Source organism: Saccopteryx bilineata, chromosome 9 (genome assembly GCF_036850765.1).
Source record: "Saccopteryx bilineata isolate mSacBil1 chromosome 9, mSacBil1_pri_phased_curated, whole genome shotgun sequence".
Classification (NCBI taxonomy): Eukaryota; Metazoa; Chordata; class Mammalia; order Chiroptera; family Emballonuridae; genus Saccopteryx; species Saccopteryx bilineata.
Window position 1 is genome coordinate 136,301 of NC_089498.1, and position 15,023 is coordinate 151,323.

A 15,023-nucleotide genomic window follows, 5' to 3' on the forward strand; every position below is an offset into this window, starting at 1 on the left:
TGAGACTGAAAATCACGAAATCATCCCAATTTCTCTCTTGCAACCTGTTTCCAGTCCTTCAGCTGGTTCTTCAGCTAGTGGCCACTTCTCACCCTCAAGCACCCCACCCCCAGTCAATTGTCATCACCATTCCCTCTGCCTTTGCATCACTCCTTCAGTCCATGCTCAGCCCAGCAGAGTGACCCTGTTACAACCTAAGTGCGTACAGCACCTGCCCGAAGCCACCAACTCACTCACAGAGAGGTCCTGGCAACCTCTGAGCCCACATCAACCACACCTCTCAGGCACAATGCTCCAACCATGCTGCTCCCTGCTCCTCACTGAAGACGCTGCACACCTGACCACAGGGCCTTTGCACAGATCCCTCCCTGCAGCAACCCTCTTCCCCAGGTATACCTCGCTTGCTCTCTGAGCTCCAAGTTTTTGCATGAATGTCACAGGTTGCTTTTTTATTCTACTCTACAGTCACACCCATCCCATTCCCGAACACATGTTATTCTCTTTCCTTGCTGTGCTCTACTGTTCAGTGTGTCATCTACTTACTCCTTATCTAAAAGAGTTTTCTGCAATGATGGAAACATGTTCTCTGCACTGCCCCCCGTGGCTACTGAGCACTGAGCACTGGTAATATGGATAGTAAAACTGAGAAACTAAATATTTGTTTTAATTCATTTAAATTTAACTTTGAATAGCCATGTGTGGCTGGTGGCCACCACACTGAAAACGCAGACGTGGGTGTGAATCCGGTGAAGGTGGGGGTGGGGCTTTCATCCCTTGTGCATGTGCAGTGAACATCAAGCACACAGTCAAGAATTCACCTGAACTCAACCCAAATACAGCAGCAGCAGACCTGTGGGGTCTCTGGCCTGGCCTGGGGACTCAACTTCCTGCCCACCCAGAGGAGCCAGTCTAGGTCTCGACCCACCTGTACAGGTGTACCAGGTCTGAATGAGCCCCCAGATGATGGTGTTGCATTTGTCACAAGTCTGCTTGACGCTCTTGCTCTTCTCCTTGTAGAAGCGATGCTCCAGGAGGACTCGAATGTTGGGCTCATCTTCATTGGGGTCCTGGAAAGAGGCCGGGGAGGGGGCACAGGTGAGCCAGCTGCAGCTCCTTTCCCTTCACACAAGCCCCTCGACTCCCTTCTTCCAGGCACCATTTGTAACAGGCTTTGAGTTTCTCCCAAGGTCACCCCTTTTCTCTTTAGCAATGGAACACTCCAGTCAGGCTTGCACCCCCTTTCCAGCAGCCCCTCACCTAGGTGCTGTCCTGCTAGGGCCAAGGGCATGTGAGTAGGAGTACCATGACCTCAGCCCTTCCTCCCTTGTTTCCTGCTGGCTGAGTGCAGACCCATATGGAGAGCAGGGACACTCCCCCCAGGGGCTGTCAGAGCAACAGAAAAGGAGGACCTGGGGTCCCCATCACCACTGGCTGCCACATGGGCCCTGGACCACCTATCATACTTCTACACATCTGATTCCTCAGGCCACTGTATTTTGAAGTCTTTATTACCACAGCCTTACTTACTTCCTAATGAATACTCCACTTTCCGAACTCCCAGGGACTCATGGGCCAGTGCAGGGACAGGGTGGCAGCCACGCCAGGTGCACAGACTTCAGGACTACATTGTGGATACATGTGGGTTTTGGCCACCAGGATCCATTACCCTACTGTGTCACCTTTGGGAACCCCTACCCCCCACCCCCATCTGAGTCATGTGGTTCAAGATGGGACTTTATCTTACCCACTTGTGACAGTCGGTGACCATGTGACCTAGGACTGGCCAGTCATCCTATTGGGTCAGGGTGTGCACATGACCCAGGGCTGGCTGGTTAAGACCAGACTGATATAGAAGTAGTCTGCACATGGAGTGAGAGCCCATCTCTCTCCCTGCCTCTCTGGGTAGCCTCGGCCTCAGCCCCTGGGAGGGAACCGAGGTGACCGCAGGCCTCTAGGCTCCCACACTCTAGCTCAGTTTTGGTATCTCCATGGTGGGCTGGGCCAGCACCCACCTTGAGCTCCTGCAGCTTCAGCCGGAGGTGGATGAGCCTCACGACAGCATCCTTCTGCCTCTCGGAGTGCTCTGGCAGCTCCAGAATGACCTGCTTGCACTCCTCGATGGCCTGCCGCAGCTGCTGGATGTCGGAGGCCAGGAACAGGCCCTGGAAGTAGGGGACACGCAAGTGAGACGCCTGCCCCGGGGCTCTCCTGTTTGGGCCAGGCTCATCCTCGTGGACGGTTAGGCCCAAAGCAGACCTCCGCAGTTCTGTTTGCCCAGAAGGCGTCAAGAGCTTGTACAAGGCCCAGGGAAGTTAGCAGCCCACACTTCCTGCCCACCAGCTGACCCATCTACCCACAAGCCTCTGAAGACCTAATTCAGGACGTTTTTCAAAACACAACTTCCTTCTTTTAGAAATCCCATCACTTTTCTGGCCATACTAGTTTCATAGCGCTTCCTCTGAGATGAAAGCTAGGGAAATGACACTGGCCCATCACCAAGGAGAAGAAGTGCCCGGGCACCCACTCACACTGGGCCCCAGCAACTCACAGTGACCCAGCAAAGCCTCGGACTCAGGACTATGCTGCCTGCCCCCGGGGGAAGGGAGGCAGCTCGGCTGGAAGAGCTAGGAGAGGGGCTGTCACTGCCCTCAGAGCTGCCCTCCTGCGGGGCGCTGGGCTCCAGAAGAGGAGGCTAAAACCCTCCTCCTGGAGCTCAGTGTGTGGCTGATAGGAGGGCCTCAAAAACATTATCGGAAAGACACAAAACACATAAATGAAATGTGTCTCTGTACCGGTAAAGCTTAAAGCCACATACTAAATAAAAAGTAAACTAGAACTTGGGGCTTTGAGGTGAATCTTTTTTTATTGAAGTTATATTTGAATGTTATGCTTCTCTTAAATAAAACTTGGAGACAGTTTAAACAAAAGATTTTTAAACATTTTGTTTAAAAATGGTTAGAGCCCTTTTATTTTTTATTTTAAACAAGCGTTTCATGCAACAAAATACACGACAAAGAGTGGCTCTGCAGAGCTGAGTAGGTGAAGGGGGTGAGCAGGGGCTTCCCTCTCTGCCTCCCTCTCGCCCTGCAGTGTCTACAGGGCTCCCTACGGCCCCAGATGAAGCCAGTGTCACATTTGCTTCACAAGAACCTGGAGCGTAGGGAGGGGGCACAACCCTGCAACAGAAGAGCAGCCCCGGGTCCAGCCCATCCTCACCAGCCCTCAAACAGGTTCTGGTGATGCGTGTCAGGTGTCACGTGGGCCTCAGAGTTGAGGAACCCTAGCTCTGAGAGAACAGGGCCCCTCTGCCTAAGGGTGGGGTCATGAGGAATTGGCTAATTCCTCACGGCTTGGGGGCTTGCCAGTGTCAGCTCGTGACCCTGAACCTTACCACAGGGCGGGAGAAGTGGTCCTCAGACAAACCCAGGTCCATCACACACTCCGCACAGTGGAACTCGGGTTCTCCTGGGAGCAGCTCTGGCAGGGTCTCTGGAGCAGGTGGGTGCAGGTGTGGAGGCAACAGAGAGAAAAAAGTCAGTCTGCCTTGTTGCAGGGGGGAGGCTCGGTGGCTGGGGAAGGGGGCAGTCAGAAGGGTCCCTGGGGATGCGGGAGCCCACAGGTGCTGCTGAGGGGAGTCTCGTTCTGCCCTGGCATCTGCCTTGTTTGCAGAGGAACATGTGGAAAGGAGGCAGCCAGCATGGTGCTCAGCTCAGGGGAAAAGCCAGCACCCTCCACCACAGAAGCCAGAAAGGGGGAGGGTGCAGGTGTGATGGGTCCCAGTGCTTACACAGACCTCCCTCTGGCACCCACCTTCAGAAGCGATGTCTGGGGCCTCCTCACCAGCCCGCTGCTCATGCTGCCTTGGCCCAAGCTGCTTGTTGAAGGGGTTGAGATGGGCCTGCCGGAACCGGGCCAACTTCTCATCATATTCCATAGCATCCCACCTGCGAGGCAGGACAAGGCAGGGGCAGAGATGAGCAGCCAGCTCCCCGCTCACCGCAGCCCATCCCCTCTTCCATCCTCAGTCCTTCCCCAAACCAGCTCAGCCCACCCCCCCAGGCCCTCCAGTGCTGTCCCTTCAGTAAGAGCGATGATGTCCAACACACCCCACCATTCATGTGGACGTGACAGGCACGATCGAAGGAGGACTTGATGTCGGGAGCCAATCAACAACTGCTGGCTGACCAGGTCACAGCAGGAGAAGACCCACAACTGCTGGCTGACAAGGTCACAGCAGGAGAAGACCCACAACTGCTGGCTGACCAGGTCACAGCAGGAGAAGACCCACAACTGCTGGCTGACCAGGTCACAGCAGGAGAAGACCCACAACTGCTGGCTGACCAGGTCACAGCAGAAGAAGATCAAAAACTGCTGATAGCCCTGGCCAGTTGGCTCAGCGGTAGAGCGTCGGCCTAGCGTGCGGAGGACCCGGGTTCGATTCCCGGCCAGGGCACACAGGAGAAGCGCCCATTTGCTTCTCCACCCCTCCGCCGCGCTTTCCTCTCTGTCTCTCTCTTCCCCTCCTGCAGCCAAGGCTCCATTGGAGCAAAGATGGCCCGGGTGCTGGGGATGGGTCTGTGGCCTCTGCCTCAGGCGCTAGAGTGGCTCTGGTCACAACATGGTGACGCCCAGGATGGACAGAGCATCGCCCCCTGGTGGGCAGAGCGTCGCCTCTGGTGGGCGTGCCGGGTGGATCCCGGTCGGGCGCATGCGGGAGTCTGTCTGACTGTCTCTCCCTGTTTCCAGCTTCAGAAAAATGAAAAAAAAAAAAAAATGCTGATTGACAAAGTCACAGCAGAGAAGACCAATGGCTGCGGGTTGATGAAGTCACCCAAAGGAGAGACACAACGATACTTCCCCCTTTGACTTTTTGAATTAATCTGGCCTTATATCCCCCCTTTTCTGGGTGTGTGCTATTATTTATGGCACAGGGATAATAGTACCGTGCTTTCCCTGTAGATTCGTAGTGATTTCTTTGGAAATGAGACAGAGGGTGTGAGTTCCACAGAAAAGCCTGTAAGCCCCTTGAACTGGGCTCATAGACATAAGAGGCTGGCTATGATATCCCTTGTAAAGGGTTAAGTCTGTAGGAGAATTCCTTCTTAATCATGTTAGAAAGAATAGATTGTGACTTGTGAATGGGTAGGAGGCAGTGGCTGTGCACAGAGCACCTTTCGGCCTTCACTTAATTCAACATTTTTCCTCCCTAGCCTTTTCATGTGATAGAGTAGAGAAACATTCCTTTCTTCTTGCTTATTTGATCTGCAGATAGTGGTACACTCTGAGAAGAATAGAGTCAGAACTTAACTAGTGTTTAAATATAATAAATAAGTAATATTTGACTAGACAATAGTATCTTAGGTAAGGTATAGTAGAATGGCCCACTGTGTGGCCTAGGATGAGAGCGCAGTCAGCAAGAAAAGAATGTTTTACCAAGAGAATTGTCTTTTGACTGAAGGCAATTGCTAGGCTTTCTCAATGAGATGTTCTCATGAGATTTATATGCTTTCCAAGATTCTTTGATAATGAGAAAAATGTAGGGGAATCCATAGAAATAATAACAGTTAATGTCTTATGTTGCTACTAGGCTATCTTGCAAGTACACTCTGTATATCTTTGGGTGAAAGCTACTCTTTTTTTTTTTGAAAGCTACTCTTTTTTTTTTTTAATTTTTTTTTTTTTTTCATTTTTTTTTTTTTTTCATTTTTCTGAAGCTGGAAACAGGGAGAGACAGTCAGACAGACTCCCGCATGCGCCCGACCGGGATCCACCCGGCACGCCCACCAGGGGCGGTGCTCTGCCCCCCAGGGGGCGATGCTCTGCCCATCCTGGGCGTTGCCACATTGCGACCAGAGCCACTCTAGCGCCTGAGGCAGAGGCCACAGAGCCATGCCCAGGGCCCGGGCCATCTTTGCTCCAATGGAGCCTTGGCTGCGGGAGGGGAAGAGAGAGACAGAGAGGAAAGCGCGGCGGAGGGGTGGAGAAGCAAATGGGCGCTTCTCCTATGTGCCCTGGCCGGGAATCGAACCCGGGTCCTCCGCACGCTAGGCCGACGCTCTACCGCTGAGCCAACCGGCCAGGGCTTAATTTTTTTTATTTTATTCATTTTTAGAGAGGAGAGGGAGAGACAGAGAGGAGAGACAGAGAGAGAGAAAGGGGGAGGAGCTGGAAGCATCAACTCCCATATGTGCCTTGACCAGGCAAGCCCAGGGTTTCAAACCAGCGACCTCAGCATTTCCAGGTCGACGCTTTATCCACTGCGCCACCACAGGTCAGGCCAGAAAGCTACTCTTAATGTTATGTCAATTTCTTTATAGGCAAGCCTTTTAGAATCTTGTGAGAAAAAGTAGGACACTGCATAAACTCAAAGCCATTTACCTAAGCAAGTGGTGGTCCATTGTTAGTCCTTAATGATTTCATCTGCTAATCTCTCTCAGCCCCTTAACTCACAACAGCAGTAAAGTTAGTTAACTATTAGTACTAATACTTTAAAAGCTTTTACCGATGTTGTTATCGCTATTCAAGTTATTTTGTATTTTGAATGATTTGCTACCTGGTTTGTGATTTATAGATATAAATTAACTGTTATCCAGAAACATGTAAACCTAGTGAAACAGAAGCAATGATTAACACCATGTAATTGTAACTCTGTGTGTGTGTATAAAAAGGGAGCTATACTAGCATTTGGCAGAGATGCCGGCAGTAAATGCTAACCAGAGAATAAAGAGAGAGAAAAGAATTCGGCTCTCTCACTCGATTTCGCCGATGCCGTCTCCTCCTGTGGGACCCCTGGATCCCCCCCCCCCGGGGCTGGACCCCGGCAACTTGACCTATCCGAAGGTGACACCAATGGACCATCTGGAACTTGGGCTCCTATCTCCCAGCACAGGGTCCTTTGGTCCCAGAAGCCCTCGCTGCTCCCATGACATACACCTACCAGGACTCAGTTCCTCGTTCCTGGCCCTTAAACCAAGGTACCCTTTCCCATCAGAGCACCCCAAAACTAAAGCCCATGAGAATAACAGTGATGACCACCAGAGAGCACAGTGCTGGACCCTCTGGAGTCGATGCCAGGACCCAGGCCTTCTCTGCCATCTGCAGTGTGGCCTTGCACAGGGCCCTTTCCAGCACACCACAGAGCTCCACATCCTGCGGGCAGCTCCCTGGCCTGAGTTCCCACTGACATTCCGTGTGGCCTGAGTCATGTGTGGCCTCACACCGTGAGATCCCAGGAAATAAGCAGCAAGTGCCTAGATCTCTGCCTGGCCCTGCTTCTCTCCCTGGAGCTCAGCGAGCTGGAACACACAGCGCTGGCTGATGGCTGATGGCTCCCAGCTCCCAAAAGAGAGGAAGGGCTTTGGTTGGGGACAGTTTACATCCCATGTCCCCACACCCAACTAGCTGGGCCACATTCCTTAGCCTCCAAGTGAAATGAGTCTATAGGAATTGGAGAGATATTTTTTAAGGCTTTGTAGTAAGTGCCTGGGTGTGGGCTATGCTTTCTCTATCTCCCTTTCCAGTCAGAAATAATGTGCAATTATAAGACAATCCCATGGCTCTTATTTGTGCCCCCCACACAAGAAAGAGAACTGAGCCCAGAGGGGATGGCCCTACCAGGATCACCCCACTCCTGTCCTGCACCTGTCAGGAACTCCCACAACACCTGTAGGACCTGTTCTTCCTGTTTCACATCCACAGTGGGACAGTGGGGACGTGGGCTGGGAGTTCCAGTCTGGCAGAATCTAGTACCTATTGACCATCTGCCCCCCAGGTCAAAACAGGGGAGGAATAGATGCCATGGGCTAGCCCCTTCTCTTGTTACCTGACGGCTTTGGGCAGCTCACACAGGGCGTTTGGGCCCTAATGCCCAGCGACCCCCAGATGGCAGGGGCCACGGACGGAGTCCTAGAGAGCACCCAGAATGCCAGAGAGACTCAGCTGTGCTGGTATTACCTAACCCTTCTTCCCGAGGGGCGACAGATTCTTTGTTCAACCAGACTTTCTCCAGGGTCCTGAACCTTCTCCTAGGCCCATCTGTGCCCTTCCTCGTAAAATCCAGTTTTAGCAGAAATCCTGCTAAGTCACTTTAGCAATAGTCCCCCCCCTGATATCTGGTCATTCTCACATCTGACTGAGTTCCTCACTCCTCACCCCCCTATCCCAACATCTGACCATCCTGCCCTGCCCTCAGCAAAGGTCCTGAGGGTCGGTTCAGCCAGAATCCCCCACACCCTCGGTGTTTCCTCTCAGCAATTTCTCACCCACTGACCCTACCCTGCCCCTTGGCCACATTCCAGTTGGCCCAAACCATATTTGGAGTCGAGCTCAGTTCCATACACAGGCTTCTTTCTCCTGTTGCAATAGTTGTGAATAAAATCTGTTTTTACTGTTTTAACAACTGTCCAGGTCTGGCTTGATTTTGACAGTTGGCAGGATTTGTGATCAGTTGCAAATCCTAGTTTGCAACTGATCACAAGATTTCCAAGATTCCCTGCAGCTAGATGTGGTCATGTGACTACATTCTGACCAATGGGATGTAAACAGAAAGATCTCCTGAGATTCCTGGGAATTGCTCTTAACAGGAGGGACTGCCCTTTGTCCCTTCCTGCCTCTTGCTGGCTGGGATGCAGATCTAATGGGTGGAGCTGAAGCAGCCACTTTGGGTTGTGACATAGAAGCCCTGTGTTGCTACCACCCTTCACCCATACCCCCACCCCCAGGCAAGGCTTCATTCAAATGAGAAAGAAATAAACTTCTGTTTAAACTACTGTTACTGGGAAAGAGATTTCTGTGTCTTGCAGTCAAAACAGATCCTAACTGATCGTCCCAGCAGCCTTGTGGTTATAAGACAAATTGGCCCTATTCAAATCCCAGCTCTACAAGCACTTCACTGTGTGACCTTGGACAAATGTCTAAACCTTTCTCTGCTTCCTACTTCTTATATTTTAAATGGGGATAATAATAGTATCCACTGTGTAGTATTATTGTTAAGATTAAATTAGTTAGCCTGACCAGGTGGTGGCACAGTGGATAGAGTGTCAGACTAGGACGCAGAGGACCCAGGTTTGAAACCCCAAAGACACAGTCTTGAGTGTGGGCTCATCTGGTTTGAGTACAGCTCACCAGCTTAAGCCCAAGATTGCTGGCTTGATCAAGGGATCACTCGGTCTGCTGTAGCCCCCCCTCCCCACTCCACCAAGGAACATATGAGAAAGTACTCAGTGAATGACTAAGATGCCTCAACGAAGAACTGATGCTTCTCATCTCTCTCTCTCTCCCTTCCTGTCTGTCTTTCCCTGTTTGTCTCTCTCTCTGTCTCTGTCACATACACACACACACACACACACACACACACACACAAAAGATTAATTTAGTTAATACAGAGTTCTAAGCACCTTGGTCAGCGCCCCACATAGTAAGCATCCAACAAATACTGGGTGGAATATTATTATTATATAAATATTAAACAGGTAAGTAATTGTTACTACCAGTGTTAAGAATCAAACAGACTTGATTTAAACTCTGCCTCTCCCAGGGATGTGCTATGTGACCCCATTTTATTATCCATGAATAAGGGAGAATGCCGACCTCCTGGGATGGGGGATAGCCCAAAGTTGCCTCTGGACAAACTGCCAGGGGTCTCTCCCTGGAAACCTTGCGGCATTTTAATGTGTAGTCAGGTGGAACACCTCAGCTCTTTCCAATAGCCCTCTTCTGGCTGCAAGCTCCCCTGGAAAAAGCCTCTTTCATTCACCTCCTCATGGGCAGTGCCAGCCCCAGGCCTGGCAGACAAATGAATGGAGCTTCTTAACCTTCCTCAGCCTCAGTTTCCCTCCTGCCAAGTTGGAGAATCTTATTTCCCTCAGAGTTGCCGATGAAAGACAGATGACATTCTCACACAGGGCCCAGGGGATGTCTGTCACCCCCGCCGCCTGACCAGGTTCACTCCTCGGAGAGCCTGGCACCCAGAATTCAGGCAGGCTAAAGAAACCAGCTACCCCACCCTCTACCCTCCTCCAGAGACGGCCCCTCTCATGGGGGTAGAGAACTCCTCGACTCAGCCATTAAAGGAAACCTGGAGGGGCCTGGCGGGATGGTCCGGTTGGCAGGAGCCCCCCCCCCCCCAAAGTGCAGAGGTTGCCCGTGTGCTTGCCAGGGCACATGCAGGAACAGATCTGTGTTCCTGTCTCTGTCTCTCTCTTTCTCACTCTACCTTCCTCTCTCTAAAATCAATAAAAATCTTAAAGAGTTAAAAAAAAGAAAAAAAAAGAAAGAGAACCTAGAGGAATAAAGCCCAGGGGCTCCCTGGGGCTAAGACACTGGGCTGAAGCTCAGATGCCCTCACCCTGACGGAACGCATTCTGCCGCTTTACCAAGAGGCTCTGTTAATCACTCGAGCCGCCACCGGAGGTCCCTAGAATCCTTCCTGGAAAGGGCAAAGGAGACCATACACCCTATCCCCTATCTCATGACAGGAAGGAAGCCTGCCAGGACTGCAGAGAGCTGGGGCCAGGTTTGTGTCCCTTTAAGGACTGTTTGCATGAAGCCTGGCAGGGTGACAACTGCTTGCCTCAGGGACCCAGCCACCCCCAAACCAAACCTCTCCCACCTTCACCCCAACAGCAACAGGCATACACTTGGGGACCGTCACTAACCAGCTCGCATAGGGGCTGGTCTGTTCCATCACCCTACCCATTTCATAGGTGCCGAAACTGAGGCTCAGAGTGGCCCGGCATCCGCGGAGAGGGGCACAGCCGTGCGGGTCCTCAAGGGCCTCACGAATCCCACAGACAGCGAGTGTTGACGGCCGGAAACGGTGACAATGTCACTGGGTGGGGGGTGGCATTCCCCATCTGGAGTGCTAAACCCTGCCTAAGCAGCGTAGGGAACAGCTGAGGCCACCAACACCCCTGCACCCGGGTTCCGTGAGGACCAGAAGGTGGGCGTCCCAACCCTTCGGGTCTGAGCCCTCCTCCGCGCAGGCGGGAGCCTGGGGCAGCTCCCTCACCCCTGCGTCCTCCGTGACCGCGTCTGGAGAGGGGGCTGCCTGAGCTCCGGGGCGCGACATGCCGAGTGGGCACCCGAGGGCCGGGAGCCTCGGTTCCCTCCACCCCTGGCACCCCCACCCCCACCGACAGCCTGGGTTTCCCCTCCGCCGCTCACCTGACCGCCGCCGCCCTCGCTACATTGTAACCCGCCCGCCGCGCTCGCTACATTGTATCTCGCCAGCCGCCCGCTGCTGCCGCCTGCGGCGCGGAGGCTCATGGCACCGGGCCTCCGAGTCTGCGCGCCGGGCCTTGCCACGTCCTGCTCCGGGAATGGGTGACACTTAATCTCACCTGTTCAAGATGGTATGGCCAGGCAGAGCGGAGACAGTCAATCTACCCCCTTTTACAGAGGAGGAACCTGAGGCTCAGTGAGGTTAGGGGGCTGCTCAGTGGAAGATGGTGCGTGTGTGTGTGTGTGTGTGTGTGTGTGGTGGGTGTTGGAGAAGTCAGTGTTTGAATGCGTCTTCCACTGTTCCCCATTCCTGCTTCATTTTTCTCTGTAACCCTCCCCACTGGTTTAAACATTTTTACTCTACTTGTCTTTCTCCACCCTCACCCCCACTCCCAGCAGCAGCAGCACTACCACAAACTAAGGCTGCTGAGTTTTATTTGCTTTCTTCACTGCCTGGCCGCCTAGAAAGGGGGGGGGGGGGACAATAGGTGCTTGGGTACACGGACTGGGGAAGGGAAGAGTTCCCTGAAAGGAAGAAGGTCCCACCTGGCAGGTGGCCCTCTGCACAAATGTATGTCTGCACCAATTGTTGAGCTGACTCAGGGCAAAGGCACCATGATGCAGTGCTGAGAGGACAGACAAGGCCTCAGTGAGCAAAGGTGCAACGTGGTAAGAGATGTGATGAGCACTCAGAAGGGAATAAACAGGGTGAAAATGTAGTGACCAAAGTCAGGGGCCCATGCCGGAGCCAAGACCCAAGGGTAGAAAGGGAAGAACCACAGAAGAGCTTGGAAAAGGATCCAGAAGGGAAACTGCAAGTGTAAGGGCCCTGGGGAACCGAAAGAGCCCCCTGTGCCCACGGAACAGAAAGCAGGCCGGCGTGGCCGCAGTTCAGTAGAAAGGGAAGTGAGAGGAGAGGACCAGAGAGGGATGAGGTTACGGTCATTTGTGAACACATGGCGTTGATTTGTGGTGAAATAAGAGCCACTGAAAGTTACTTTTGTTTCTTAACAGCTTTATTGAGGTGTTGTGAACATACAATAAACTGCCCATGTTTAAGTGTACAAGCTGAAAGCTTCCACGTGTGCATACACCTGAGAAACCATAACCATAGCCAAGATAGTAGACCTAGCCAGCATCCTCAAACTTTTCCTCCTGACCTTCTGAAATCCCCTACCCCTGTCCCACCTCTAGCCCCAGGCAACCACTAGTCTGCTTTCTGTGCTATGTTGCATTTTCTAGAAATTTGTAGAGGTGTGTGTCCCCTTATTTCATATGTCCTCTTATGTTGACTGGCTTCTTTCAGTCAACATAATTATTCTGGCCCTGGCCGGTTGGCTCAGCGGTAGAGCGTTGGCCTGGCGTGCAGGGGACCTGGTTCGATTCCCGGCCAGGGCACATAGGAGAAGCGCCCATTTGCTTCTCCACCCCCCCCCTCCTTCCTCTCTGTCTCTCTCTTTCCCTCCCACAGCCAAGGCTCCATTGGAGCAAAGATGGCCCGGGCGCTGGGGATGGCTCCTTCGCCTCTGCCCCATGCGCTAGAGTGGCTCTGTTCTCGGCAGAGCCACACCCCGGAGAGGCAGAGCATTGCCTCCTGGTGGGCAGAGCGTAGCCCCTGGTGGGCGTGCCGGGTGGATCCCGGTCGGGCGCATGCGGGAGTCTGTCTGACTGTCTCTCCCTGTTTCCAGCTTCAGAAAAAAACAAACAAACAAACAAAAAAACATAATTATTCTGAGACTCATCCATGCTGTAGCAGGTGTCAGAAGTTTATTCCTTGGTGTGGAGGAACCACAGTTGGTTTGTCCACTTGACCATCGATGAACATCTGGGCTGTTGTCAGTGTGTGCCTCAGTTTGCTCGGTTGGAGAGTGAGTTCAAATCATGGCACTCTGAATATGCTGCCGGGAGCAGTGAATGGCTGCATCTCACCTGAGCACTTAATCACAGACCGTGTGTGGTGAACCTGTAAAATGGGTTTTGTAAATTAGCACGAAGGATGCTCTCTGAGTCCACTCTGGTCCTGCTATCACGAAGTGCCGCAGACTGGGTGCCTTATAAACAACAGAAATGCATCGCTCACAGTTTGGAGGCTAGAAATATGAGATCAGGGTGCCCACAGGGTTGGGGACTGGTGAGGCCCTCTTCTGCGTTACAGGTGGCCATCTTTTCTCTGTGTCCTCATGTGATGAAAGGGCAGGGAGCTCTCTGGGGTCTCTCTCTCTCTCTCTTTTAATGTTTATTTTGTTGATTTGAGAGAGAGAGGAAGAAAGAGAGTGAGAGAGAGACAGGAACATTGATCTGCTTCTATATGTGCCCTGGTCAGAGATCGAACTGGCATCCTCTTCACTTCTGGACAATGCTCTAACCAACGGAGCCATTCAGCCAGAGTTGAGGTCTCTTTTATGAGGCACTGACCCCATTTATGGAGGCTTCACTCTCATGACCTAATCACCACCCACAGACCCCACTTTCTAATGCCAGCACTTTAGGGGCTAGAATTTCAACTTATGAATGGTGGGAAACACAAACGTCCAGTCCACAGCAACACAGCAGGTACAGTGCTGAGAAACCCTGCTGTTAAATTTTTATTGATTGATTTTAGAGAGACAGGAAGGGAAAGCGAGAGGAAGGGAGAGCGGGAAAAGAGAGAGAAACATCAATCTGTTCCTGTATGTGTCCTGATTGGGAGCCAAACCTGCAACCCTTGTGCACCAGGACGGCATTCCAACCAACCGCGTCACCCATGAGGTACATTGTTTGCAGCCATAGCAGTGGCAGAGGGTGTCTGGCTCCTGCCTGGAGTATCTGAGTCACGTGGTCACTTGACCCTAAGAAGGTATGAGCTTCAGGTAGGGGATTTCCACACCAACCCCCACATCCACTTTAACTCCTTAGATCCCCAGGAAACAGGATCCTGGGCAGCTTCAAAGTCCTGGTCTGTGCTGAAATTTTTTGCACCCAGCCATGGTGATTGTTCTTCACTACAATTTTGCCTCGTTCCAACATTTCTCTAACCTGTCTAGCCTTCTGTTTGGGAGGACAACCTCCACTCCACTCTATTCTGCAGTGACAGCGGTACCTGGTGGTCTCTGTGGGCTGAGCTGTGTCAGCAACTGTTATGTGTGCTCTAATTTGTTACAATCTCATCCAGTGGTTTTCAAAGAACAGTGAGAACAATAGTCTTTGCCTTCAAATGAATCTACATGGAACCCCAGCTCCTGAAATACTAGCAGGGACTTGTTCCTTGCAGCTGGGGAAAGCTCCTGAGAGAGGGGTAGTGACTGGGCCACAGAGCGTGACCCTGCCACTTGCAGCTGGGTGCCCGTGGGCTTTATGATGCCTCTGCTTCTTTATCTGTTAGCTTCTGCCTGTCAAGGTTGTGATGGAGTAAAGAGTTGGACTTCCTGATCCCCAGGATAGGTCCAGCTGTGATGTTGCTGGGGGCCCCAGGCTAGGATTATTGTAGTTAGCATCTCAGGAATAGTTGCTCTGTGTTAACATGTCCCCGAGAGGAGTCTTGTTCATTGTTTATCTGAAATCCCAGTTCCCCTGGGCATCTGGTGTTTTCGCTGGTCCTCCCAACTGTGGACCCGAGGTCACCTCCTAGCCCACAGGCACCCTCTGCACGTGGCCAGCAGAAGGCGCAGAGACCGTGGAGATGAGTGTGCCCAGTTATGAACGTCTTGGCCCTTCACACAGACTGCAATGGAGAGGTGGAGCTGGGCAACACAGCCCATGAGGTGGTTGACCCGAAACACAAGCAGTAGGATCATCCACACCGGATGGTGTGGGGCCTTCTAGGA

The 15,023-nt window shown here is 52.3% G+C and overlaps 1 protein-coding gene across 11 annotated transcripts in view; it reads right to left on the minus strand.

The window, feature by feature from the left end:
* DEF8 (differentially expressed in FDCP 8 homolog) overlaps window positions 1-11,248 on the minus strand; it is a 33,922-nt gene extending 22,674 nt beyond the window's left edge. For 7 of the 11 annotated variants that reach the window (XR_010727047.1, XR_010727046.1, XR_010727048.1 and 4 more), the window contains exons 1-5: window positions 10,656-11,121; window positions 3,811-3,944; window positions 3,392-3,487; window positions 2,013-2,162; window positions 926-1,067 (exon numbers count right to left, since the gene is read on the minus strand). Coding sequence is in view for 5 of the 11 variants with exons in the window: in XM_066242590.1 (XP_066098687.1) it covers window positions 926-1,067; window positions 2,013-2,162; window positions 3,392-3,487; window positions 3,811-3,944; window positions 10,656-10,665 (532 nt within the window). In the remaining 6 variants the exon portion in view is untranslated. Of the gene's footprint in view, window positions 1-925; window positions 1,068-2,012; window positions 2,163-3,391; window positions 3,490-3,810; window positions 3,945-10,655; window positions 11,122-11,163 lie in introns of those variants that run through there. The other 4 variants (XR_010727049.1, XM_066242593.1, XR_010727050.1 and 1 more) reach the window with 3 other exon arrangements.
* Window positions 11,249-15,023: the final 3,775 nt, after the last annotated feature.